At 39.2% G+C, this 27,415-nt stretch overlaps 1 protein-coding gene across 7 annotated transcripts in view; it reads left to right on the top strand.

The window, feature by feature from the left end:
* TMEM108 (transmembrane protein 108) overlaps nt 1–27,415 on the top strand; it is a 242,112-nt gene that overhangs the window by 148,679 nt on the left and 66,018 nt on the right. For 5 of the 7 annotated variants that reach the window (XM_042042876.1, XM_042042875.1, XM_042042874.1 and 2 more), the window contains one exon: nt 9,802–9,883. In XM_042042876.1, coding sequence (XP_041898810.1) covers nt 9,844–9,883 — 40 coding nt within the window. In that variant the 5' untranslated portion in view covers nt 9,802–9,843. Of the gene's footprint in view, nt 1–9,801; nt 9,884–12,087; nt 12,230–27,415 lie in introns of those variants that run through there. The other 2 variants (XM_042042872.1, XM_042042873.1) reach the window with 2 other exon arrangements.

Raw genomic sequence — 27,415 nt, 5'->3', positions numbered from 1 at the left:
AGCTGGCAATATAGGTTAGTATTAAATACATTAAAGCACCATTGAGACTGAATGGTTAAGAATTCAAAAGGTGGTTATGCTTTCCTACCATGCTTTTTTCAATTATAATAAAATGTTTCTTTCAATCTTAGGTACTTGTGTATGTCTATTATAACCTGTCATTGTGAAATTAGATCCTTATGCTGTACTTACACAATATGATTAGAGCTGGTTCAAAACATTCAATCCAAAACTGACATGGAAATAATCTTAAACATGTATTTTGATGAGAAATTTAATATGATTTTTTTTGACTGAAAAGAAAAAGGAGATATGTTGTATATATATATATACACATATATGTGTATGTTATATATATATATATATGTGTGTGTATATATATATTTCTTCTTTTTTCTTTTTTTTTTCTCCTTTTATCACTGGGAGAGGCATGCTAGTATAAATAGGGAAGGAAAGGCAAACAGAAAACATAGCTATCATCTATACATATATACATAAATATATATGCAATTCAAAATTACAATAATGAATGCATTGCTTTTTAATTAATTTTTTGTGGCCGCTGAAGTGGTTATGTTCTCCTTAACTGTGGGGTATTGTTTGGTACAACCAAAATATGTGGGCAGGGCACTCCGACCTGATTCAAAGTTCTTCTTCTTCACCCATCTTCGGTTTTCAGAAAGGCTGGGTCAGCATCTGATGGAGCCAGAGGAGCACTACATTGGCATCCTTCACGGGTGGTTATTTCCTCTGTCCTTTGTAGATGTAAACCAGCCTAGGGAGTTGAGAGGCAAGGCAGAATGGATGGGTCTTGTACTCGGGTCTGCTGTGCTTATCTTACAGCAGGTCAGTTGAAATTCCCCTAGAGATGGCCCCCAACTTAATTAGCCTATCTCCATCTTTTTCTTCTTGCATATCCTTTAATCTCCTTAATCTTTACAGTCTCTTGAGGAAAGTTAGTACAAGGGACCTTTTTTACAGATGAAGTTTTCAAAGCCAAACCTCAGTATGTGAGATTTTTGTCAAAACAATCAGAGTCACTTTCCTCTCTTAGCTTGCATCTTTAGTTCACTGTAAATCAAATAATGCTGATGGACAATATCGAGCCTCCTTTGTGGTGGTGTCTTAAGGGTTATTTGTTTAGCTGGTTAATTGTGAGGGTCACTAAAGGGAAGATGATCTTGCAGTTAAGATGTTACATTGAGATGTTTCCATCTCTACTATAGATTTCCTTTAAAGTCATCTGGGGCCTGTGTAATACTGTTTTCAGGGCTCCAATACAGTATGTTTGACAGCACAGGACTTGCTTTTTGAAGTACTTAAGCATCTTTGTGAAACTGGTATTTTGGCCTGAATTTCAGACACGCAGAGCATGCATACTCCTCTTTGTGTACAGCTGATGCTTTCCATTCTTGAAAATTTGTCAATCTGCCTTAGGAATACAGCGCCATATTATAAGAGAGGGGAAATAGTACCTTCTCTTTTGCGTGCTTTTTTTCTTCTCTACTTGAAATACTTGCATTTAATCAAGCTGAATAGTGTGAAAAGCTTGGTTTCAGCTGCTTCACAAAGGTAAACCCCTCTTCCACTCTCCTATGTTTATTATAATGCAGGCAAAGCTATTTGCTTGCCTGTCCTTTACATTAAGTCTTTTTTTATTGTATATCCTACACAATGGGAACAAGAGAGTAGTTTAACACAGCTGCAGAGAAGTTAACCCCATAAGCCTTGAAATCTTTGTAGCTGGAAAAAGCTCTGGGTGAGATTCCTTTTACAAATGTTGACATCCTCATTTTCAATATTACGGGCTGAAATCCATTGATTGACCTACAGCCGTCTGAAACTCAGTGGAGAGAAACAGCCCCACATACGGGATGGGCCCCCTCCTCCCAAGAGAGGCATTTTAAACAGGACATAGGCATCAGGCTTCAGAGGAGCCAGTCCCTTGCTCTCTGCAGAGAGAGTTTCAGTGAATAAATTAAATGTCACATCCACAGTGTGGACATCCCGAGGCCCGCAAGATGCTATGGAAGATCCTTCAGGGAAAACCCACCATCACAAGAGTGATGTGGAAGTAGAGCTTGTTTCTACATCCATTCCCTGCTGTGACTGAGAAGGAAGAACAAGCTGTATTTTCCTTATTTTTCCAGAAGTTATAGAGATATCTTTACTAACATTGTCTTGTGTGCTAAAAAAGTCTTTTCGCAGGAGAGCTTCCAAGGGTTATAAAGTTTCCTGTCAAAGAGCAGGCAATTTCCACTGCTGAATGCTTCTTTGGTGTAGTCCAGCCAGTTAAATTTTCATCACGATCTTGAATATTAAAAGATTTTCTTTGGTTTGGCTCTCATAAGACCCACAAAGAAAATTCTGAAAAACTACACAACTTAGTCTTAAATCTGTCATATTTCATTTTTTAAAAAAAAGTCTTTTCAAGATGACAGTGAAATGTGCTTTTCACTAAGGACTTTTTCTGTACAACTTTCTTGACTCAGTTGTTTCACTTTTTTTTTCATGTTGTATTGTGAAAGATTATTCTCCTTGAAACTCAGAGAAGTTGGACTTTTTTTCTTCAGTTATCCAAAACAGCATGTTTCAAGGTGTACAATAAAATTTCTTTATCAAGGTTTCAAATGCCCATATATTCACATGTATTGAGGGGATTACTTACTAGGAAAGAGAATATTGCTAGGTGTCCACAGGGATTTCAAAAAAAAATTTCCTATTTCATCATTGAATATTTTATATTCAGTCATATACAAGTTTTAAAATGAGCACAGAATTCTTCCCCTCTCCAACCCTAATATGTGTTAATGACCAAATTCTAATTATCCCTACAGCTGCTAAGTCAGTTTGGTCTTTAGGAAGATGTTAGCTTCTCAGACATGAATGATGTAAAGGAAAGGCTTCTTCTTTTCTCATTCTAAAAATTTTCCAAAATGGTCATGTCTCTTGTGAAATGACCTTTCATTTCTGCCCTGATATTTTTCCCTACCCCTTGAATGACTGTCTTTTGCTGTTCAGTGATTGTTCATGAGATGACCATAGATGCCCAGACATTAAATAGCCAAAGGCAACAGCAGTTTCACCTGGCCTTCTCAGACTAAGTCCTTCCCCTGGCCGTGGTTGCTTAGATGTGAGGTTCTTCATGCCCATCTGTTTTTATGACAGTGAATCCCACGATTCTAGGTCTCTCCCTTTCATCAACGTGCCCCAGGTTTGACATGTGAACAAAGGAGGATGGTGAAGGGTGAGCTAGCTGTCAGTGTTCTCCACTTGCCACACAAATGACAGTAGCCTTTAAGTGGTCATCTTGTCTAGAGTTGTTCATGGAAACACTGTCACAGCCGGGAGGAGGGCTGTGGGAACACAGTCATTTGGACTGTTATGTTAGAGAGATGGGGGATGGCGACTTCAACAGTTACTGATGAAGTAGGGAAGCTGAGGAAGAGGAAGAAATTGCTGTCAGGGTTTCCTTGAGTATCAACACTACTTTTTCTGTGTGTTTTTCTTGACTGGTGTTTATCTTTGTGCTAATGGGGAGGTATGGATTCAAACACCAGTACAAGAAAAACCACGGCCAGCCTCAGGCCCAGTGGGGATTGTAGATGTTCTGCATCTGAATTCAGAGAGGCGAGGCTTTGGGAAAGTTGGGGTTTTGTTCTGGATGCTCTGTGGTTCTCTGCTTCCAAGTTCTTGTCACATAGGATGCAAGAAAGGCATGGTAGTAGCTCTAGTTCAGTTCCTACCTGACTATTCCTTATGCACATATGACAAGGCCTGCACTCCACCACCAAGACTGGTTTTATTGAGCTGTGATATCCTGAGGGTAGACCCTACTCTGTGGAGACTTTAGGAAAGCAAAGGGTGTACACTTCTGAGGATAATTTTGGAAGTAGATATGAATTGCTCATTCTTAGATCAGCAAAGAAGAATCCACTTCAAAAAGTGCTGAAAGATCTAAGTATAAAGTGGACATAAATATAAAAAATGCTGCACTCAGGATGTTATGAAGAAAGATGGTGATGGTGGTTTGCATGTTCTAAGCAGTGGGAAATAAATCACAGCAAACAATGTGGCACATGTTGAACAAGAACAGAGAATTCTTACTCAGAGGAATCTTACTGCTGCAAGTTAATCATCTTTTTATTAGCATGCCCTGAAGCTTTTTGGGATATAAATTTTGCAAAATAACATCTGGATTGTGGAAGTAGGCCATAAAATTAAGAAACAAATCATGAAAGCTGGAAAACATAAAGCTGTGCTTGAGCCCTGTGTAGCCAAGAAGAGGATACCTGCTTCATTTTATGAGGCACACTGGAATACCCACTGTGACTAACCTGTGGGAAGCAGTGGATGAAGATCTTGGTGGTGGAACTTACACTGGGGGAGTAACTCCTGGGGGTGCTCCCAGCTCTCTTGAGTTGTAAGTGAGGAGCCTCTGCTGTTGATGTCTTGTAAGAAATTTGTTGAACATCCTGGGGCAATATTATACTGAAAGGATCAGGGCTGGGTTTCCTTGATAGGGGAGTAAAAAAAGATTAGAGATGGAAGTACTTCTGTCTCCTTTTTCTCCTTCATTTTCTGCAGAAATACTATTGTTGAAAACTGTCTGTGATGCAGCTTTTTCTTTTTTCCAGAATGATCCATAGTGGAGAGAAGGCAGTCAGGAATAGCATAATGAGGTTGATGTGCTTTATGGATGGGAGTGGCATGTCTTTTTCCTGTCTCCTCTTTTCATTACCGTTTTTCAGCTTCATTGTTTCAGTCTCCCTGTTTCCATTTGACAGACAATGAAAAAGGGTTCTCCACTAACTGTTAGCTTTGCCTCAACGTGTATCTTCTGTTCTTTCTCCTCTATTTTTTTCTTTAATTTAAGGTCTGGTTGGCATTTTTTTTCCCATCAGACATAATGAATGGCTGGGAGCTGTCAGCTGTTTTGGACTCTTTTGTCTTCAATCCATCATTATGTCTTCATTGTCCTCTTTAATTTAACTGAGATGTTGAGGGGATCACTTACTGTGAAAGACAATATTGCTGGATGTCCACAGGGATTTCACACATCTATTCATCATCTTGGTAAGATAAACTATATGTGAAATATTGTGTACTAAAAAATGCAAAACATGTTAGTCCATTTCAGACACAAAGTGCTTAACCAATATTTTTGAATACAGGTGTCTGTGGTGAGGCATGTGACACCTTTTCTGCATAAAAATTTCCTCTAATTTAAGTATTGAAGATGGGTATTTCAAACTTGAAATTGATTTGACTACAAACTTGCACTAACTTTATTACTTTGTTTCAAAGTATGTCAGTAGGTACACCAATATGACTTGCAGTATAGAACTGGGGTGAAAGTCCTAATTACACCTTTATTTCCTGGTTTTCAGAGGGAGTTCAGAGCAATTGGGAGTATGCCCATTCACATGGAGACCAAAATCTAGGAAATTAAGTTTAGAATACTTTAAAAAAAATAAAATCTCAAGGATCAGGTATATTTGTATCAGATAATTCCCTCAAATACTCAGAATGGCTTCTTGAACATTAAAACTCAGTATGTTTCAAAATTAATAATGTGGAGAAGTCTGCTCCCAAAAAACCTCAGGGAAGAGTTGGAGAAATGAGTGAGGAGTATGAAATTGATACAAAACTCAGAGACTCACATTAGATTTTGGATTATTGAAGTTTAGCACGCATTTTCCAACTAAATTTTTTTCCAAGACCACTTCTGTTTCTACTCATCCTTTTTTTTTTTTCTTGTAAGTGACAGTTTGTGTATTTAAAACAGGTGATGTTACTCTGGTTTTAAATTAAACTGCCCAAAGTCAGGAGCTGGCTGTGTGTCTGCATTTTCCATCTGCATATGCACAACTTTGCTAATCTCTCAGTGCCTAAAATTACATACTTGCATACCTAAGAGAACACGGGTTGGTGAACTAGGGCACTCTCAGCTACCAGCCACTCAATCTGTAACCTTTCTTGATTGTGATAAATAAATGTATTTATCACAGGAGACCTGCAAAAGATTTTCATAAGATAAAGACTCCAAAATCCAGGGAAAGAATTTTTGGATTAGATGCGCCTGCAGGGCCATGCGAGAGTATTGTGATGGCTGGACATAGGTTGATACTCGGAAAGGAGGTTTCCTGTGCAGCTATTGAAATGTCTGACCATGAGACTTGGCTTTGTCTTCTTAGAGGTACAAAAGAATTGCCGTGATTGGAAGGTATTATTTTAGAGACTGTGGCAACTTCAGAAGTCCTTATATCCTATAGGTATAGATTTGTAGTGTAATAATATTAATAATAATAACAGCAATTCAGCTCTTCGTTGCTATCTCTCAGAAAAGTCAAGGTAGTAAATGATTGCATGGTAAAAATGGCAGATGAAATTCTGTGATGACAATTTCAAAGTCCCATCCACAATTTCAAAGTCCCATTCTATGATGACAATTTCAAAGTCCCATCCTAGGCAAAAATTAGTCCTAGCTCTAAATACCTGAGGATAGACTTCAGGTGAGTTATTGTTACTCAGCAGTCAACTCTATAAAACAGTGGAGTGGAGCTCATGAAGACAAAGAGAATTGTAGGCACAACTGGAAAGAGAGTAGAGAGGAAACAGGAAATATCACTGCAATATAAAACTCCAGTACACACTCAAGTTTGGGTGGCTGCATGCGATTTTGTTCCCTACTCCTCAGATCTGAACTGGAATGGATATGTTCAGCTTAAGGCATGGTAGTTATCAGACATAAGGTATATCTTGTTTATGAAAGAAGCAAAAAGACAGGAATTCCTCAGCTTGAAAAAGAGATTCTAAATGATGTAATGAACGACTAAAATTGTACGAACTGGAAGAGATAAGTAAGGAATAATCATTTTCAAGTTAAAAAAATATGGCACCTTAGGTAATTTATTCCATTCAGGGTTGCTAGAGAGAGAACAAGCTATACCAGGGTGTAAAGACTACCTTGCACCGAGGCTGTTTCACAAATCATTTCCCTGCTGTCCTGCTTGCAGCTCATGTTAAAGTTAGGGTAATGGGCTTGCTGGAGCTTTCACCTGGGTGGGTGCAGCAGTGGTTCCTCTGTTCTCAAGTCAGGTCTTGATTCAGGGACTTAAAGGGCTGGTTCTTCTGCCTCAATTTTGTGCAGCCTTGATAATCATTGCAAGCAGTCTCTGCCTTTGGCAAACCATCATTGGTGTTCCTGGGATTCCAAAGTTATACAAATAAATCTTATTAGATGTCTCTTGCCTTAAAGTAAAACAAATCCTTGTTTTTCACATATTTCCTGTATACAAGAAATAAGGTATCAAAACTGTGGAAAGCTTAACTGCAGTGTTTTCCATACGTTTAAATACAAATTAGTTGAACTAGATGATCAGTGTGGGTCCCTTCTGACTGAAATGTTCTCTTCTATTAAGCCCAAATCACACTAAGGACTTGGAAGAAATTGAGACATTGTAAATTAATGGCAACATTTCATTTACGTATGTTCACTGAGTTCTCTATGTATAAATTTATGGCCACGTGGTCAAAAGTGTAAATCTTCTAACTGAAACCAACAGAAGAACATAATTCAGGTTTTTCAGTGACAACCTTTGTTTCTTTCCCCATATGCACACTAGTTCATATTTCTTAGCACAAGTTAAATTACCGGTCTAAATAAAGATATATACAAAAGCATACAATTTATTTTAACCACAATACCAGAATTTATAAGTAAATACCTTTATTTATTATGGGTAGCATTAATATGGAGATGGAAGAGAAATACAAAAAAAAATTGTGGTTCACAGCCAAGAACTGCATCACGTCAACATTGCCAAGCATAGTTCAAATTATACAAAGCCAATAATGTCCATTTAGGGTTGCAATTTCAGATTTTCCCTTTTTTCCATTGTATTTTTATGACTTCAGATGGGTTAGTGATTGTAAATCCTGTTTTAACACAATTTATTTGTATTTTGTAAGAGTACTTGGGTATATGCTAGCTACACTGCTGGTGGCTTATATGGTTTTTTTCTCTTCCTGCATGTATTTTTATTAATATCTTAGTGGCTGCTAAACACAGACCTTTTGTATATGCTTCTTTGAAGAGTGCTGTAATAGGCTATGTGATGTCTGTTTATGCATAAGGACTGAGATTTTTTTACTACATCTGGTTTGTCATTTGGTAAACCATAAGGAAAAAAGGGCAAAAGAAGTCCCTCAGCAAGCTTCCATGAGAAAACTATGGCATGAATCTAACATTGATTCTAATTAAAAATTGGAAGATAATTTACAGGTGATTGCTTCTATTAAGGAGAAAACACCTAGCAACTACTGGCATTTCTGCAAGTTACTGAGATGTTTTTAAGGTCCAGTTTTAAATGGAAAGTGTCGGAGAATCCAAACACACAGCATTTGTGTGCATAAATTTCCGTGTGGACTAACTTAACAAAACCCATGCATCTTTTGTTACAGGCTAAAAAGTCATGATCATTTTGAGTTTCCACATAAAAGTCAAACATAGTTCTTTTTTCACAAACTCTGCAGCATTTATAAAGTTCAAAGGTGATATTCATTGGTTTGACTTGTTTATCTTATGTCTTCAAGGTTGCATTTTAAGTAAGCTCTGAAATGACTCAGAAATGTCCCTAGGAGTTCAGAAGATGAAACTGTGTTGAATTGAAAGATAGAGGATACTACATTTTATTTAATGTTGACCAGGGACCTTTCAGGAAGGTGATCTCAGTGTCCTGCTTTTCAGAGGTTGTTTTGAATGTTTAGCAAATTCATTTTTCTGGAAAAAAGAGCTTAAATGCTGTGTTGTCTTTGGGTACTCAGTGCGACATTACTCACAGCAGTGCTTTGGGACCACATTTGCTTTTCACTTCTGATTTATGCATTTGTTTTCCTCACAGTGTGAATAATTAATATCAGCATGATTGGGATTTATTTTTTCATAATATTTTTTAAGCCAAAGTGAAAAAATATCCATGTCAAGTATTTGAAAATACCATCTGAGGACACATAACATGTTACTAGTTACTCCCCAAGTGGTCAAAGGCAGGGAGGTAGGGTGGTCACATATTTTTGCCACGTAGCATTTTCAGACAGCAGGTGCAAGAATTATGAGATCCCTTTCTACACCAAGACAGTTCTGTTTAGGAGAAACAGAAAATGTCTAAAGACACAGAGAAGGTTCTCCAGCCCAGGTAGCTGGTGGGATATATCAGGAAGGGATATGACCTGCAACAGCTGACTAACATGAAGCTAAAAATGCCAGGACAAAGCTGTCCTCTGTGCTACCATTTCAGCAGAGTATGAGATCTCCTCCATGCTGGCACCACTACAATTTTCATTGGGGAAGGAGGGGGTGGGCTTTCTACTTGTACTTCTTGAGGGATGTGAAAAGAGGAGGCTCAGGGAGAAAACTACAGCGCCATGTGCCCAGCACAGTGGCCTGGTGGTGTTTGCATCTTGCGTTTGCTTCTCCGCTGAGGACTCTTTCTGCAAATGAAAAAGACTCCTATAAAATTAATTTTATCAAGCCATAAGCACAACATGAAAGTGATTTTCAGTGTGTTTATTTTGTATACTCTTGAGAAATTTTCCCGTTTGGCCATAACTCTATCTGTCCCTGCCAAGCTCTTGGAGAGCATGGCTAAAGAAGCAAAGTGCAATTAGGCAATTTCCCATTGCTTATCAATACAATTTTCCTGTGAAGCTTCATCTTACTTTGTAACGAACAGGTACATCAAGGCAACCTATATTTTTCATACATAATTTTCTCCTTCTCTTGATTTTTTTTGACAGAATCATGAATAAACTGGCAGACCAGCAGGACCACATGATACCATGAAGAGAAGCTTACAGGTCCTCTATTGCCAACTGTTTAGTAAGTAAATATTAATTTTTATTCTGTAAGAAGGGAACTATTCAAATTCTTACGTAAGATAGTAATATTTATGCAGGGCACAATTCAAGGAAGTACTTAACCATGTGTCTTACTTCAGGTACCTGGAGGAACCATATGGAAGTTAAATTACCCTGTTGTCTGAGATATTGGGAGATGTATTAAAAAAATGAGTTGAAGGATCAGCTGATTCTGCAGAGCTTTGTACAAGATTAAAATTTATTTGCTATGTCTTGTAACTGTGAACACCCTCAGAAAAATGAGATGTAGGTACAGAGGATGGTGGCTAGAAGAAATAATGCGACATTTTTGCAAGAGGGATCCATCCCACTTTGCATTTCTGGTGGTTGCCACTCAATAAAAGATGTATGAGTGAGGAAAAATCTAGACTCACACAGACCTAAATTCTGTGCCACTTCCTGAGATGACAAATTTCTTTTTATTCCTAAGATTTGGCTTTCTAAAGAGTCCATCCAGTATGAAAGTCCAGCAAAAACATCAGATGGAATTTAGACTGTGTAGACAGGGTCTGGCTCCCCTGTTCATGGAAGTAAGGGAAGGTTTTAGGTGTAAAACAGTATTGACTGTTGTTCTGTAAACTGAAAATTCTCAGTGCAAGCATCATAAGCAACAACTTTTCTTCAAAGTTGTAGAGATTAAATAAAGTAGGACTAGACAAAATATAGCTACTTGCTGTCATGTTTCTCAAGGGAAATTGCTAATTTCCAGTAAAAATGAAAAAAAAATGAGATTTTTAATGTTGTCACTTCAATTTGGCAGAATGTCTCTCTCCAATATACACGTTTTCATAGACAATTTTGTATGGATTTCCCTTATTCAGGCCCAAGCAAGAGAAAAACCAGGAAAACATGCTTAGTATGCATGGAATGAGCAATGGAAGGACTGTTAGTTTAGAGTGTGTGAAAATTAACTCTAAGGAGTAGTTTGTGGACTGTTACAGAAATCTGGTTACTATCATATCTTTACTCGTTGTCATCAGAGTATAGTGTGAGATTTCTTTTGCTTTGCTAGGTTGGTTGGTGTTCCTATTCCTATTTACAGTTTCTCCTATGACATAGGAGAAACAGAGCTGTGTCCTCATGACCTTAGAGGGAAGTCTCCAGAGGTGCACCCAAAGCTATCTTGCTTGAGCATAAAGCTAGGCCAGATGTGCCTACATGACCTGCCCAGCAGCACACCTTTGGTTCCCAGAGATTTCGTGCCTGGCTGGAGTGCAATGTAGGAAGAGCTCCTCAAGCAGAATTTTAACCAGAAACCCACTGAGAGCAGTGGGAGCTGTGATATTTTTACCATAGCTAAGGACCCAGAATACTTTGTTGCATCCATTTGCCATGTTGAAATGTGATTTAATTCTAAAACCAGCTTGGTTGCTGGACCAACATTAGGTTCTTTGTAAAGAAAATATGAAGCAGAACTGTATAAATACATTTCTACCAACACATAGGGAAAAGGAGGGTATACTCTTCATCCAACCTATTACAGTGTTGAGTCTTTCTGTAACTATTTTAATTTTTTTTTGGTACCATGCTTTCCTGCTTGGCAGCATTTCCCTTTGTCATCCCTGCTGCTTTAAACTGTATTTTTCAGGGTAACATGTTTAAGAGATAGGTGGCAAATAGAGGAACACTGATAATAAAGAGGGAAAAATTGAGAAAACTGTGTATGTGTATATACACACACACATATATATGCAGTATGACTGTGCAAAAATGTTGTCAACTCTGTGATATAATGTGAAAAGATGGATTCTGAACTTACTACTTCTAATGAGAGATAAAGAAACTGCTTTATTTCTTTATTTATTTAATTTATGAGTGCAACAAAAATATGTAATAAATGTAGTTTCCATTAACAAATGCAGCAACTGTAGCTATATAAGCTATATATTTTGGGCATCTGGAATGAGCTTTTTGGCTGGTTGGTTTATAAAAAGCCTATGGCAAGATCCCCCAAGTTACTTAATTTCTATTATATCGACTTTCTTTTAGATGCACTGAGGTGTGTTACCTAAGCTCACTCTTTCCCCAGTTACATCACAGTGCTAAAAACAAACTCCAAGAGAGTGCATTCCGTCCAAGGAAGAGGAAATTACTTTAACATGTTTCCTGTAACTGTTCTTTATGGTATAAGAAGGGCCTGCAGCATGGCCTTATTTTTTTCATTTGGACAAAAGAGGAAAATTGCTGCTACTATACAGCTGAAGAAAAAGCAAACCTTCAGAGAAAGAATCAAAAGAGGATATTCTGCTTTGGACTGATTCACCAATGTCTTCCGCCTGCCCGCCTTCCTCATCTGCAACTGCAACAAGTGGGTCTGTGGTGCTGCCTTGACAACATGGCAGTGTTTTCATCTTGTCTGCTGTGACATGAGTGAGTGATTGAGGTTCAAGGCTACAGGGAGAAGTGCCCTATGTATGCATTCTTGCAAATATGTACATAGGGCATAAATAAATATAGAAAATCTAGGACAGCTGGAACAAAGTTTTGGTGTTTTTTGTAGAAACAGTGATCAGCTGGAGAGACAAGACTCTGTGTGTGCTTGTGGATGTGCGTGTGGTAAAGAAATGTAGGAAGAAGCAGTTTCACCTCCAAACTGGTGTGTTGTTATGAGGCTTGTCACATTTTGCTTGAGTCCCAGCTGTGCTACTGGGCCAGCAGTGGCTACACTCATCTGTGAATTCTTTTCCACCTCTGTTAATTTGTGCTGTGTTCAGCTGTGTTTGTGCAGTGTCTGAGACAGTAGGACTCTTGTACTCTAGAGGAATTCTTGGCTTTGGGGCTGAAAGAAAAGACTTATGTAGATATTGGTTTGATTTTCAAACAGTGGGATTTGTTAGCTGTATTTTTAAAAATCAGACCCATAGATAAATAATATTTTGATTGTAGGTTATGTCTGGGTTTTTTGGTGAATTTCACATGAGTTATGTAAGCATTCTATTGCCATCCATATTCTTTTGCTGTGCTTTCCAAAAAGAGCACATTCCATCCATTCATGCTGATCAAGAATAGCACGTGAAAATGGCACCAGCAGCAGCTGCTCTTTTGCATAGAGTTGTAGCTGGCTTGAATCTGATCCCAGCTGCCAAGAGGTAGAGTTTGTAAAAATTGTAGCACTACACTTGGCCCAGGACAGGGGCTCCGGGCGATGCTACCTTACCTCTAGTCATTCATAATTTATGAATAAGTAATTAAACATGTGATGTAAAACTATAAAGAAGTAATGCTTTCATACTGTATCTTCAAAGATTCTATTTAATCTGAAATCTCTTAAGACATTAAAAGAAAAAAAAAACAGAAAAAGAATAAAACAAAAAATTTGGAAGAGGTTTCTTAGTAAGAGCTCTTTGAAGTCACTAGCTAGATTGAGTTGATGAGGACCAATTAAAGCAAAACATGTGTCCACAATTTGCTGCCATTTGTTCTAGGCACATCTTTATGGATGAAATTTGTTGCCTCTCTAATGATGAAGATGCAAATGCCTTTCCCATGAGGCTGAGCAATCTCCATTTTTTATAAAGACCTAATGTGATGATTTAAGTCCTACAGCATGAGCCACAATATGTCTGCATTTTCTGTAATAAAACTTGCACATTGTAATTTGCCATGCGTGCACTGTTCACTCAGAGCTTCCAAGTTGCATGTAAGCTAGAGAAAAATGTGGGGACAGGTAACTGGTGGAGCTCTTGGTGCACAACCTGTATATAGGACTTTCTTCCTCAGGCATTTATTTTCCTGAAAAAATGCAAGGACTTTTATTTTCTGTTTACTTCCAGCACTAGGGTCTGTGTGAGGACCTGTCACCATGGCATCTGAAATAAACACCCATCTGAGTGCTTCTTCATGTCATTATCACTTAATGTGTTCCCAAGTATCACTCTTTCATCTCAGAAGCCTGGCACGATGCCTAGTAATATCAATAGAAAGAGTTTTCTATTTGCAAGCATGTACCACTCTCTGTAATAAAATGAGCAAAAATGGCTCAAAAGTGGCTGTGCCTTATAACACAGGCTGTCATAAGTCTTGTATCCCCTTGCTGTGGATGCAGCTCTCCTTCCCCAGTGTTAACTGGCAGCCTGACTGCCTTTCAGTCAAGTCTTTGCAGTGAAGTTCACCCCGTAGAAAGGGTTAACACAAGCCTGCACTCCATTCCAGTCTGAAACAAGTCCAGGGGCTCATCCCTCTTCTCGTAAATATTTGATAAGCAATTGAGTTTGTCAAATTCCTGTATTAGAGAAGACCCAGTTCTAAGTACCTTCTGAGAGGTGTTGAGCATCATTACCTCCTAATGCCTCTTGCCTCTGATAGGAACCCGCACCCACCAGCTTTTCTTTCTGTTGCCAAGTGCTGTCTGTGAATAATTACGTGTTATTAATAAGATTGTATGCACTGATGGCTCGTTTATACAATTACTCATGGCTCGTTTAGAGCAAGTGAAGAGGCATGGTAACAGTACAAGAAACACTGCTGCCAGATGCAGGAGAATAACCTGTTCTCTGCCCAGAGTAGTAGATGAGACATGAAGAAATGGATTTATAGAGGAGGTAGCTTGACATGAGGCATCAGGCAAAAATGCTTTAGCAGGTAAGATATTGAAACCCTAGAACAGGCTAGTCAGGAGGATTTAAGTCTGGCACTGAAGCACCGAATGGAAAAAGAAACATCTCTCAGGGGAGACAGAGGTCATCTAGATGATTTCAAAAGCTCCCATCAAACTCTCTGATCCTGTGACCATTAGGTGCTGTGTCCTTACTGCAGATGAGCCTGCTTGCTTCCACAGAGGGCTCTCAGCTTGCACAAGCCATGTATAATTAATCCACGTGCTAGAAATGCACAGCTGACATGAGCTTAAAGGTACTAGGGATCACTTGATACACATCAGCAGAGAGTGTCGTCTATCGTTCACTAGAACTCAACAGAGAGAAAAAAACCCAGCATTTTTGTTGTGTTCTGTTAGACTGGCAGATATTAGGTTGAGCAAAGACAGCAGCAGGGAGTAGTTATCCAGCAACAGATTCCATCTAGTTTGCTTAAAAATTAGAAAGGTAAAGAGCCTCTGGCTATGCAGTGTATCATGTACAAAGCTTTTTGGGATACTCACTGGGCTGAGGCATTTGTATTTGAGAGTCACGTGGCTTGGTAACAGCCTGCCCATCGGGCAGCTCACAGCAAGCAGTCCCTCAACACTTCCTTTTCCCAGAATTCAATTAAAGGTTGTTGCTTCAGTTTCTCAGCAAAAATTGCCTTCTTGAAAGAAGCTGCAACCTTCCATTTTGCGGTTCTGTCCTGGAAAACAGACCTTTTTAAAGAGGATTCTAAAAGCAAAGCAATGCACCTTGTAAAGAAACTAAATGGAATATACATTTTCTTATCAGATGTAGGCTCCAGTGTCTTTGATGTGCCCTTTAGTGAGATTTCAGCTGCACACACACATAAGAAGGAGGATTCCTGCTTGCTGCGTGAATAAGCACAACTCTGTGAATCGGATGGCTCTTGCCATTCAAAAGTGAGATTGTTCCCATTAATAGTTTGCAGTATTTATTTTAAATATGCTGTTTCCATGAACATTCCTGCCCTTAAAGGCATTGCAGTTTTGGTAGGATTTCACAGATAGCGTGAACTCTTTAACAAGTTTGAGGTACATCTGTGGGGTGGGGATGTTCTGCCTTGTTTTGCCAAGAGCAGATACAAATTTAGGACATAACAACACAAACAACTAACATATTGTGTAAAGTTCTCCAATTTTCTTGCAGCTTTGCTGAAACACAGAAAGATGTGGAATAGGCCTGGGGCTGTAGAATTTCAGGTCATGGTTTAGGTCCTTGACACTGAATTTGGGATAAAAAGCCAACAGGCAGTTACATTATTATATTTGCTCTTTCTATTTGCAAACAAGCAATTCCTGCCTTTGCACATATCATTTGATAGTCTGAGTATGTTCTTGGCATTAAGCACCTTCAATTTTATACTTATACTGGTGCTATTTGCACTAGAACCCTCTGGATTTTTCAAAATTAATGAGAGCACGGATCTCTCACAGTGTTTATATTCATCAAGCATTCACACACCAGTTGTGTGACATTCTGGTAACAATGTCCATGATCAGTATGCTAGAAAACCAAGGAATATTAAATAAATACATATAAATATGTATGCTTAGCCAAATGTGAAAGTGCTGGACGGATTTGGTTTTAAAATTCCTTACCACCTTGTTAAAACAATAATCCAGTATGAACCTACAATATTATTTCCATCTTATGTTGTGAATTATTTGTGGTTTGGACCTGAAGTGATTCACATTGTATGACAACGTATCTGTCTGATCTATTTTAGATTCAGTACTGTTTCCCTCAAGCTTTGAGAGAGATGGTTTAGAGGGAGAGTGAATAGGCAGGAGCAGAAATGTGACTTTCCTCTATTTCCCTTTCAAAAGACTATTCATCCATCTCTAACAGAAATGAAACTTCAGGAACAAAGACAGCAGCCTGTGCAATTTCACGTGTGTGTTTTGAGACTCAGCGTCAAGTGGAGGAAGAAATGCTGCTGATGTGCAGGCCTAGCAACCATGAAATATGGGTCTTGTTGAGTTCAATGGCAAAGCTCTCATTGACATTAGTAGGATTGGGATTTTATTTCCAGCCTTCATGTTCCCAGCTTGCTTTGATATGTTGCAACATAGAACAAAAATATCCTGTCAAACATCTACTTCTTTCCCCAAAGCCTTCTTTTCTTCCTGGCTGTGCCTAAGAAACATTTTATGGTTTCTGACAATTTTGCAATCAAGGCCTGATTCAGCAAAGACAGTTAAATATGTAAATTGAGTTGTTAGCCCCAGCCAGACTGCTCCTACAGCAGCCACTAGCCTTGGGCTTGGATTGCTACTGCACTACATTCCAACAATCTGAAATAATAAAATTTATATGTCAACATGGGCTCACCGGTGTCTAATGGCCATGAATTATCCAATGCCTATGAGAGTGTTCCTGTGGGAAAGACAGAAAAAACTGCTGTTAGATACTCTGATACATTGTTATTTGATATTCCCCAGTGTGGGAACTGCCCTGCGCCACAATTTGTACCACTGGTATCAGTAACGCAGCAATATTTAACCCCTGGCATGTTTAGGTGCTGAAACTCGTATAAGTTAAGTGTCTTTAACTTCTTGCAACGCCTTTGATCTTTTCTCCCTCCAGGCACCCCTTGGCATGCTACATTCTGTTATTTTTGAGCAGGAAAGACGTAACTGTGGATGTTATGGCAGCTTCAATTGCTCGTGTGTGTGTCCATTGTAGCTCACTGCAGGCTGTGTAAATAATTTACTTGTGAAACCAGGCTCATTGCAGGCAGTGGAAACAGTTCAGAACAAATACACATACACCAAAATGCCATCCAGTTAGACAGCATGCGATGGGTACTGTCCCTGTCCCTTCTCTAAATAGAAAATATATGGATGTCCTCTGTGGTGCTACAGATTTTCCAAAGAACTTGAGATTATACAAAAACTTAAGCACATTCAACTCAATGAAAGACTTCAAAACTCTACCTGTGAAAAAACTTGGTGTGAAACATCATCCAAGTTATCCTTTGGAACAAAGTCTTTCGTTCTAGAGGCAGTGCATCTGTCTGGTCTTTATTTGAAGACAGGCAAAACTTCCTTGGCAAATCAAGGCCCTGTACATAATTGGTATGAATGTATTGTTTTGTAATACGTTACTGGTTTAAACTATGTATATCCTCTAATGCCTGAAACCTCAAGGGCAGGATGTGCTCCCAAGGTCTGGGAAAAGTCACAGTCTCGTTTCACATGAGTTTATTCCCCCTATTATTCTTGGATAAGAGGAAGGTATTTGTTATATGTCATACACAAGATGTTTTAAAAGTCACCTTAGCAGGAAAAATACTCTACCCCTGCTATAGTAACTTAAAGGTCCTGGAAATGCGGAGAGAAAGTTTATAGCCAGTCACAGCCCTTCTGCTAGAGAAGGCAAGGGAACCACAACACTGAGGCCATGATTCCTTGGGGTGGAGATGCTGGGCCTCCACACTGGCTGGTATCTCACAATGCGCATCACGAGTGCCCACGAGGAACCACCACTTCAGGTTTTGAAGGCGTAGTGCAGTGTAGCCCTGCCGGCTTTCCCATTACCGAACTATTCCTTTTGCTCAAGACCAGGCTCCTGGTCATATCCAGGGCCAAGGACAGGATTTCTGAGGCCAGGTTTTCCAAATCAGCAAATACTTAATAACTGATTTTGGCTCTCAGTGAATTTTCCGAAGTACCTAAGTAGATTAACCTGCTTTCTTCCTGGTGGCTAGAGCAGGAGACTTCTGCAGGTGCCTTGAAGAAGTGCACAATGCACGTCTCTCTAATACAGAGTGCCAAGATATTTTGGAAAATCTGATCCCTTTTCCTCAAATGTAAGGGAGCAGACTTTGTTTCAAATCTATGTAGTACTATGCAGAGCATAAATATTTTGCTTCAGAATTGATGAGTATCATTCAGTGCTTGCTAAGACCAAGTTGAAAGGAAGGGGGAAAAAAAAAGAAGGCACGTGGAAGGAAGCAATACAGCAGGGATGGGTAGAGAGATGGCTGGATATTCCTCATTATAAAGTAAATATATTCATAATAAAGTAAATATATCCATTTCTTATTGCAGGTGTAATTGCAATCTTTAGGTGTATTTCACATACCCATTGAAACACTTGTGCTGATAGGATTTATTGTGTGCCTGTTCTGTATTCATTAGACTGTTGTTCCTCTACTTTCTACTGCAGGCACATGTAAATATCTTTCAAGCCACTGCCATCATCAGTAGAAATGTGTGTGCTGTGGCAGAATAAAGCTTGCTCTGCATGGAAACCTAAAATATTGCTTACAAGGAAATGTTCAGATCACTCAACAAACTCTATCTCATAAGATTTTTAACCCATGGACCTTCCTTATTGCTAGAAAAGGAACAAGCAATTCCCTCTCATCCCTGAGGAATATTGGTCTTAAATAAATTGATGATCAATGTCATCAGTAGTTGTGAGTCATTGCAGGAGACCCTGAAAGAGTTTGAAATTTTTGTGCACTTATAGAAGACCTCACATCACATTTTATTGTGACTTCCAGAGTGAATCATGGAGTATTAGTGACAGTGCTTTGGTGTAAACTGTGAAAAGCAGCATGGTTTCTGGCCACATTATAAATCCATTTTGTAAAACCCATGGCTTTGTTGCTGCTGGAATTCCCATGCATACAGCCTGTGAGGGATGTTCAGTTCTCTAATATGAAGTTTCTCATTCTTTATGCATTTGGAAAAGGCACTGCTTCTTAAAGTTAGCATTCCATGGGAAGGATGATGACTTTGCAGTATATTCTAAAGCATTATATATATATATATTCACTGGCTCCTGTAGAGGCTACAAATTCATTATGCCATTGCAGCTTCTCATTGCTGAGAACATTAACAATTAACATACAGACACCACAATGAAGATGTCAAAGAGAGGAAAGTAAAGATAACAAACCTGATAAATTAATAACAGCATGCTTGCAGGGCAAAATACTTGTGTTTATATAGACAGATTTAGGTTTGCCTTAAAGCACAGGGAGAGAAAAGAAAGTGGCTTAAAATCCTGTGAACTTTCAGCCTTGTCTTGGAGGTAGAATGGATCATCTCCCATTTTTTGTTGTTCACTTCAGTAGTGCTGGGGTTTGACAGTATTTTTTCCTTAGAGAACCTAGCCATTTCACCTAGTTCAAAGATGTTTTGTTGTGCCATTTCAGGAAGGAAGAACTGTTTTTCTGATCAAGGTTCTGTACATGCCCGAAAGCCTCATGTTAAATCCCTGCCCTGGGACCTACTTCGTAATGCTGAGGTTGTGAAGCATAAAGTTAATCACATTACAGTCTGTACTGCACAGAGGTACCCTGAAAGTTATTAAGGATGAAGCCTGTGCTGGAGAAAGAGCACTAGGTGCTTAGGGAAGAAGGATCCTCCAAGGCTGTTTCCCAGGAGCAGACAAGGAGGCTGTGCAAGAATGGAGTAGTGTTTACAGCTTATTAGGAATTGACAGTAGCAGGTTTTTGATTTTTTTTTTTTTTTGTGCAGAGCAATCCTTTATGAGAGAGATCATCTACAAGATAAGAGTAATAATACCATGGGCCTCAGCTATGCACACTGCAGTGCATCTTTTCTTGCCCTTGGGACATTTGTCACTGGGACCATTAGTTTCAGAGTCACTGCTGAGCATGCATGTGACTGACAGGGAATCAGATACAAATCCTGTAGTCTCTGAGGTGGAGAGGAATGAACTGGAGACAGAATAAAACAGACAATGCTTAGTGTACATCGTCAAAGAAAGGGCTTCTACAGGAAAAAGGCAGATCCTCTTTCCTTGTAGTTTACAGAGCTGAAGAAAACCTGGGGTGAGTGAGGTACAGTGTACGACTAGCTTTCTTTCAGGAAAATCTGTTTCAGAAATGAAAGGCAGTTCTGAGGAAAAGTCTTGGTCTGAATTGTTGTTGGGAACATCTCTTAATGCTCCTAGCCATTAAGCTTCTCTCAGTTCCAGGACACCTGTCTTTGCCAGTATTTCCCCAATCTGGAAAAGATCCCTTTTTCTTGCAGAAGATGGTGACATCATTTAATGACTTCTGTCAGTTCTTCTCAGCCCTGAGCAGGCCACTGTCCCCTCCTGTGGAATGTTCCCTGCTCCTGGCACTTCAGTTCTACCAGAGTAATGTGCCTTTTCCACAGTGGTTTTCAGTGCTGCGTCAAAATTTTCAGCTTCATTCCCCTGGTTCACAGGCTCTGTGGCAACCCAGAGCTGCGCAGCACAGCTCAGCACAGCAGCCTGTGCTTCTGTGGACCATGGGCTGGCTGTGCTCCAGAGCAGCCCTATCACAGAAAGAACAGCTTGAGGGTTACAGTCAATTAGCATAAATTGCCAAGGGCCCAAAATGTGTTGTAGAGCCAGTGTGGCTTGTTCAGCCTCAAAATATGTTCCCTTTTTCTTCCTTCCTTTTTTCTTTTTTGACTCTGTGGAGGAGAAAAGGCTTAGAGGTCATTTTTGTCATTCTCAGAGGAGGGATGTAGCTGATGCAGCTGGAAGAGTAAGGCCAAAAGCACCTCCTAATATCCAGGAGACCCCGGGCTTTTGTTTTTGTCACTGCATGTCTTATCTTTTGAACTGTAAGCATCTGAGGCTAGGGGTTGGCAGTATTTGGATGTGTTATACAGTGCTGAACATACTTTTGGCTCTTATTTAGTAATTATAACAATTATTAAGAAATACCATATGGCTAAAAATATTGTAACTCTCAAAAGAATTCTTGGGCCACTTATTTTTTGTGCATATGAGTGTGTGCCTCATTTAAGCTAATTATTTTTGTATTAATAAGCATTGGTTATGCCATCCTTCTGCTTTTATTTTTAGAAATATTCAGGTTATTACAAAAAGTGTGAAGAGTGAATGAAAAAAAGAAATCCGTTTCCTAGTACTTGTCTTATAAAATTAAATTTTCTGGTTGGATAATCCTATATTTAAACCTCAAAGGGATGTGTCCCCTAGGGGGAACATTCTCTGCGCCCTCAGGTACCTGCTTTCAAAATGTCAGAGGATGGGAGATGAATCCAAATGAATTAATGAACCCAAATACTTGTTTGGAAATCAGGTGGTGTTTGATTATGGATTTACCATCTTTAACCACAAATGTGAAATTTATGGACTAGAGACACGTTACTCTCAAATTTTAATTTCTAGGTTGTGTTCTGCTTTTCAGACAATGCAGCAAAATACGATGGAGTCCCTCTTACTCCCTGTCTCATCAATTATGGGAGACCGGGAAATCTCAGTCTTCAGTGTTTCAAGATGAAATTTTTAGGTCTAACAGAGATGATCCTTTTTAGCATGGCATAGACAAGTGTAAAGCCTCTTTTGTCCTATGGATTGAAGGGATTCAAGCTTTATATCCATGGAGGAATGGAGACCACGCATGGTCCTGGTGTGTCTGCAGACTGCCTCTGTGTGTCCCACTTTTTGGACTGGAGACCTATTGTCACAGGCTATGACAAAAGTTTCTGTGCTTGTTCAGTGATATTTTGACGGCAGCGTGTTGTTACTGAGCCCCTGATCTAGTGCAAAGGATGCATCCATGTGTGATTGTACTGGGCAACAGCATCCACAAGGGAACAGAAAACACAGACCAAGGACTTGGGTCACCTCAGTACTTAAATTATCAAAGTAGGACTTAGAGTTGATTTTTAAAGTAATGAATGAACTTACAGAGGTGTATTTCTCTAAAATTCAGCTGTGAGTAGAATATGATGCTTATTGCTGTTAAGGAAGGACTGACATAGCGTGCCCATTTCACTGATAATTTCAGAACTATTTCCTGTGTTTAAATATTAAGTAGAAATTATTGAAAAGCTTTAAGTACTGCCTTTTTGAGAACAAAGGTAAGTATATTTTTAAAGTGTGATCTGATATGCTGAAGGGGAACACAGGGGAGAGATGTGCAGAAGAATGCAGGTTTGTGTTAGTATTTTTTAAAAAAACAGCCAATTATTTTGTGAAGTAAAGTTGTTTTGTGGTGACAGATGTATAAAGACATTGGTTGTTTCAACATGAAGTGTCACTGCCAGATGAATAACAAGATTGTGTGAAGAACTGCAGTCAGATCAGCAAGGCCGATTCTTACCAGTCAGAGAGCTTTTGGAGATTACAGTATAGCATGGAGAATTTATTGAGGTGATTTATCCACAGTGCTTGTGAATATACTACATCCATACTCTGTCTCAACTAGTGTAGAGTGGATGTCAGTACCTACAAATGTATTATTAATGTTACTTTTGGAAAGCAGTATGTTTTTGCATAGTTTCAGTATCCTTCATGTTCATGGATTTTGAACATAACTCTAAAACTCACAGTAAATCTTCTGCTGTTGAAACAAATAAATTTTTGGGAAAACATAAAAAAATACTTTTAAAAATTACATTTGATAACAATACCCAGTCAGCCTTTCTGCTGCCGAGAGCCCCTGACAGCCAGAAGTGGAAGCCTCTATAAAAGAGACTTCTGAAAGAAGCAAAGGAGGAAAACGGAATATTTTGGTTTTGCCTGTGGGGCTGTCTTCTTGTTTTGGAAGCTTCCATCAGTAGGTGTGGTTTGTAGAAAAGACAGTTGGAGAAAAGCAAGCTAAAAAAATGCAGCAGATGAAGCACTATTTCATGTTCAGTCCTCTGCTTTTCCTTTGCATCCCTAAGTTCTTCTGCTATGAGTGAAATGAAACCAAAAAGACTTGGTAGAGGAGGAGACCAAGAACTTTTCTTTTACAGTCAGCAGTAAGACAATCGTGTGAGAAAAGACTCTTCATCCTGTGTGGTTTCCTCTGTCATGATATCAGAGAGGGTGAGTTCTCCCTGCTTCACAATGTCGAGCAGTTCTTCATCTGTTCACCTCACGCTCACAAAATCTACTAGCCAGCCATGCTGACATTGCCTCCTGCCCAGCCTTGCAGATCCAGATATTTTGTTGCTCAGCATCTATAGCCAGGGAAGAGTTACCAAAAGAAATAACTCCTTTACAGCCACCAAAGAAGGACCCCTGCCTAGAATTTCTTGTTGCACAAGTGCTCCTTGTGAAGTGCAGAGAAAGGAGTCTGGCAGAGCTGCCGATTTTGGCATCCCGTTGGAAACTACTACTGGAGGTAGGAGGAGAAGAGTGGAGTGGGCAAGGGTAGCTCCCCCAGCAAGGGTGGGGAAGATTGCTTTCAGACCAGTGTAGTACACTGCACTTCAAAGCTGTAGTGAGAAGGAAAATGAAGTTGTTCCAGGAGGCCAGTCATCTGTGTCTGATTTTTCATAGCAAAACATGTTTTCTACAGTGCATCTGTGCAAGAGTAGGAAACAGTCATGAATTTGGCAGTGAGAAAATTTTGCCTTTATAAAGTTATTAGATGCAATGGTTTCACTTTGACAGCCCTGAAATAAACAAGACACTGAAGTGAGAGCTTCTCAAGTTCGGAAAATTCAAAACTGGTGTCTTTGCTCTGAGTTATGGCAGAACACTGTGGAAGCCTCTGATAAATGAGCTTTAGAGATTTACGTCCTTATGTTTGCTTTTCTGAATAAGCCAATATATTTTAGTATAGAGGCAGTATCTTTTATGCAGGTAAGCTAGGATGCCAGTAGAGATGTGTTTGTCATTACATAAGATCAAAAATGCGTTCATTTATAATGTGCATTCCAATCTCAAGACCCTGTTAATTTCAATGCATTTCAGGGTCTAGTTTGAGGGACAATGTTTTAATGAAGACATAAATCACCATTCATAAGCACCTTTGCTACTTTCATATATAAAATCAGTAGCTGCATTCGGGGTTCACTGGTATTCATAGTGCTTTTGGTCACTACTGAAGATGTATTTTTCTGACAGGTCATTTATAATGAACTGTGAGAATAATGAATTGGGAACTGTATGTGTCTGAGGGAGAGAGGTACTTCATAGTCTACTGAATTTGCCACATATTTCAGTGTTTTAAAATATTAATTTATTTTTATTCCATTACTTAATGCATTGTCCATTGCTCAGCATAAGAGAATTTCAACCTGTCTGCCATACATGCATTATGCACATCTACTAGCCTCTGGTACACTCATCAGGCTCTGTAGGTTGTCAAGATATTGCCTCTAGGGCAAGTTTGCATATGAACTGCATCAATCTTGTGCTTTCTTCCCCTTCTCCTACCCCATTTTCTTTTGTAGAGGACATTGGCACTGCTGGCTGTCATAGGAATGTGGTAGGATTGTTCAACAGGAAAAGGGGAGATGCATAGCTTTGCCCATAATACATTTAGGTTGTTACCTCCAAGCTCTGCAACAGCAAGGGACACGACATGGAAAGAGTCATCAGTGACTTTGCAGTTGCAATAACATTCTGGTGAGGGCAGTGGAATTTCAGTACTCCTGTTTCGAGCCCAAAGGCCTTTACAACCCCCAGCGAGGACTGGGAACGTGTTGTTTAGGTGCTCTACAGACATAGAGGTGATAGATACGTGTGAGTGAAGTGTACACCCTGCTGTTCTGTGGTCTCGTGGAGAAGACATCGCTGTGATGCATTTCACAAAGATGTTGCAGAACTTCTCAAGTATTTGGTGACAGGACAGAAAAGCTACCAAACTATATTCCCTACAGCCTTCACAGAAGAGGCAGAAGCTAAACTGTGTTGTGGATGGCATGTCTTCACCCAAGAAGAGTGCTTCGTGGCACAGTTTGGAGATGAGGTAAAGGAGAGACCTCAGAAATGTATGTCTGACTGCTATGCTTCTGTAGTATTCCTGTCAGCAGCCTTCTAGCTGTTTACTCAGCTTTGAATGGAATTATATTTGTGATGGCTCCTCTCTAAAGCCAATTTCTGTGATGGAGGGGATTAATGGGTCTCTTTTTTAAGGGAGCTTTGCTTAGTTCTGTCAGTATGCTAAAAGCACCCTTAGGCTGTTTTTAATGTATACTGAGATTGCAGTACTCTAAAACACTGCTGGCAGTGATGGAGCACCTGCAGTTTTCATTCTTTTAATTTTATTTCCAAGCATTTGAACAGGAATTAATCAGACTGTGAGGAGAGTGCTGCGAAGTTTAGGTGGAGTTGTGGCTGCCCAAGCTGCTTCCTTCAAAAAAAGAATCTGTCCATTTCTCTGTGACCCTCTCTATGCTGGCAGTCACTACATCAAATACTTAGCCTGAACAAGAGAATGGAAGGTCTAGCTGAAGAGAAGATCCAGAATATTTGAATATCCTGAACTTCTCTAAAAGTTGTTAAAATTGAGATAAAAATCCTTACTGTACTTTGGTAAAGAGGAGGCTCAGCAAGTACAGGTGAGTGAACAAAACAACAGTATGTGTAATGGGAATGTGGATGCTTTGGAAATGAGGACTAGTTTTTAGTGTTGCTTAAGAAATACCTGACACAAGTGAATGAGAATGCAGGAGCCTGAAACATGCTGCATTTACTCCACAGCAAGGAGAAATATGTCACCAAAGGGAAACCCTGGGATCTCTGCTGCTCTGAGTACCACTTTCAGGTTTCTTTCTGAATTTTCATATTTCAGTGTTTGAACTTCTTGATACCAAATTGCTTCATTGCCATAAGGAAAAAGTAAAAGTAGGTTATTATTAATGCTTCTATTGAGTCTAAATCTATATTGATAGACTTCTATTGAGTCTATATCTACACTCTTATCTATATTTCTAGCAGTGTCACACCACTCAAATTTCTTTAATTCCCTGAATCAGATTCTTAATGGTCAAAAAGAAGTGCACGATTAGCTTGGTTTAAGTCATTATCACTTCACTGAAATACATCACACTCTTTTATATATACTTTATATATTGTGTATTATATTAGTAAAATGTGGGAATGGTACAGACAAGTATGAGAGTTGTGTCTGGCTTTCTCATGTCCTTCTGCTAGAGTTCACATTGTTGAAAACACTGTTTATTCTTCAGGACTCGATGAGATTATGCTCATCTTTTGGGCACAGCTTTACTGCGATTAATAAAATACTGATACTGTATTGCAAACCCATATATTTAGTACAACATTTATTTGCAAAACCTGAAGCTAGTGGATATTCACTAAAGCATCTTTTTGAAGATGTTCCTACTGTTTTCTACATTATAGTAGTCTCACAGAAATATATATGTAAGGGCTGTGCAAGTCCTTTTTTACATGCAGGTACTCACATAAATCACTGAAATCCATCAAGCATCTCTTAATTTATTTTCTGGTTCTTGACAACTTCTTTCTTTTGCTAGTACAGGCATTTAAGCATTGTCGGAACACAGCTTCAGATTCTCATCTTGGTTGCTCTGATAATTTAATTTTGAGGAGAAAAATTTAATTCAATAGGTCATCTTTGGATTTGTACTGTGATCTGGTTCACTCTGCATCTGTTCCAATGAGAAAGCCAATCTATTGAATTATTTTAACATTTTCATATCCCTTCTTTGCTGCATTTGCTTTAAATTTTGCCTATTTATGACAGCCCTAGATAGCAGCTATCTAGGCTGGTTTATTGTCACGTGAGAGACCAATAGTGGACATCTGGCCAGGGTAGGATGCTCCATAGGAAAATGATCCCCTGAAGTGTACCGATTTTGAGCTATGCACAGCCCAAGGAGGAAAGTTGTGTGGAGTGACAGATGGATGCCTCTGGCTGACCTCGCTGTAGGTGCAGGAGGAGCAGATGGCAGGCAGGGTAATGTCCAGACATATGATTTGAGGTACCTTTGACCCTCAGCATAGCTGCATACAGTAGCAAAACTGGAGTCTTGTGAGTCACCTTTCCATGGTGCAATGTGCATCTCTGGTAATTCAGGCACAGGCACAGTTATGAGCAATTATGAAAGAATAATGTTGTCCATTATTTCTTCTTCTGAGGTTCTTGTGGTATCTTGCATGGATAAACTGAAGAACTCATACCTCATTAGTGAGGTCCACAAATTAAT

This window comes from Corvus kubaryi, unplaced genomic scaffold, assembly GCF_017639235.1.
Source record: "Corvus kubaryi isolate FWS band 111438036 unplaced genomic scaffold, C.kubaryi_AGA036_p1.0 37398, whole genome shotgun sequence".
NCBI classification, from domain to species: Eukaryota; Metazoa; Chordata; class Aves; order Passeriformes; family Corvidae; genus Corvus; species Corvus kubaryi.
Note: the sequence above shows the minus strand (reverse complement) of the source record. Positions and strands in the feature narration are given on the sequence as shown.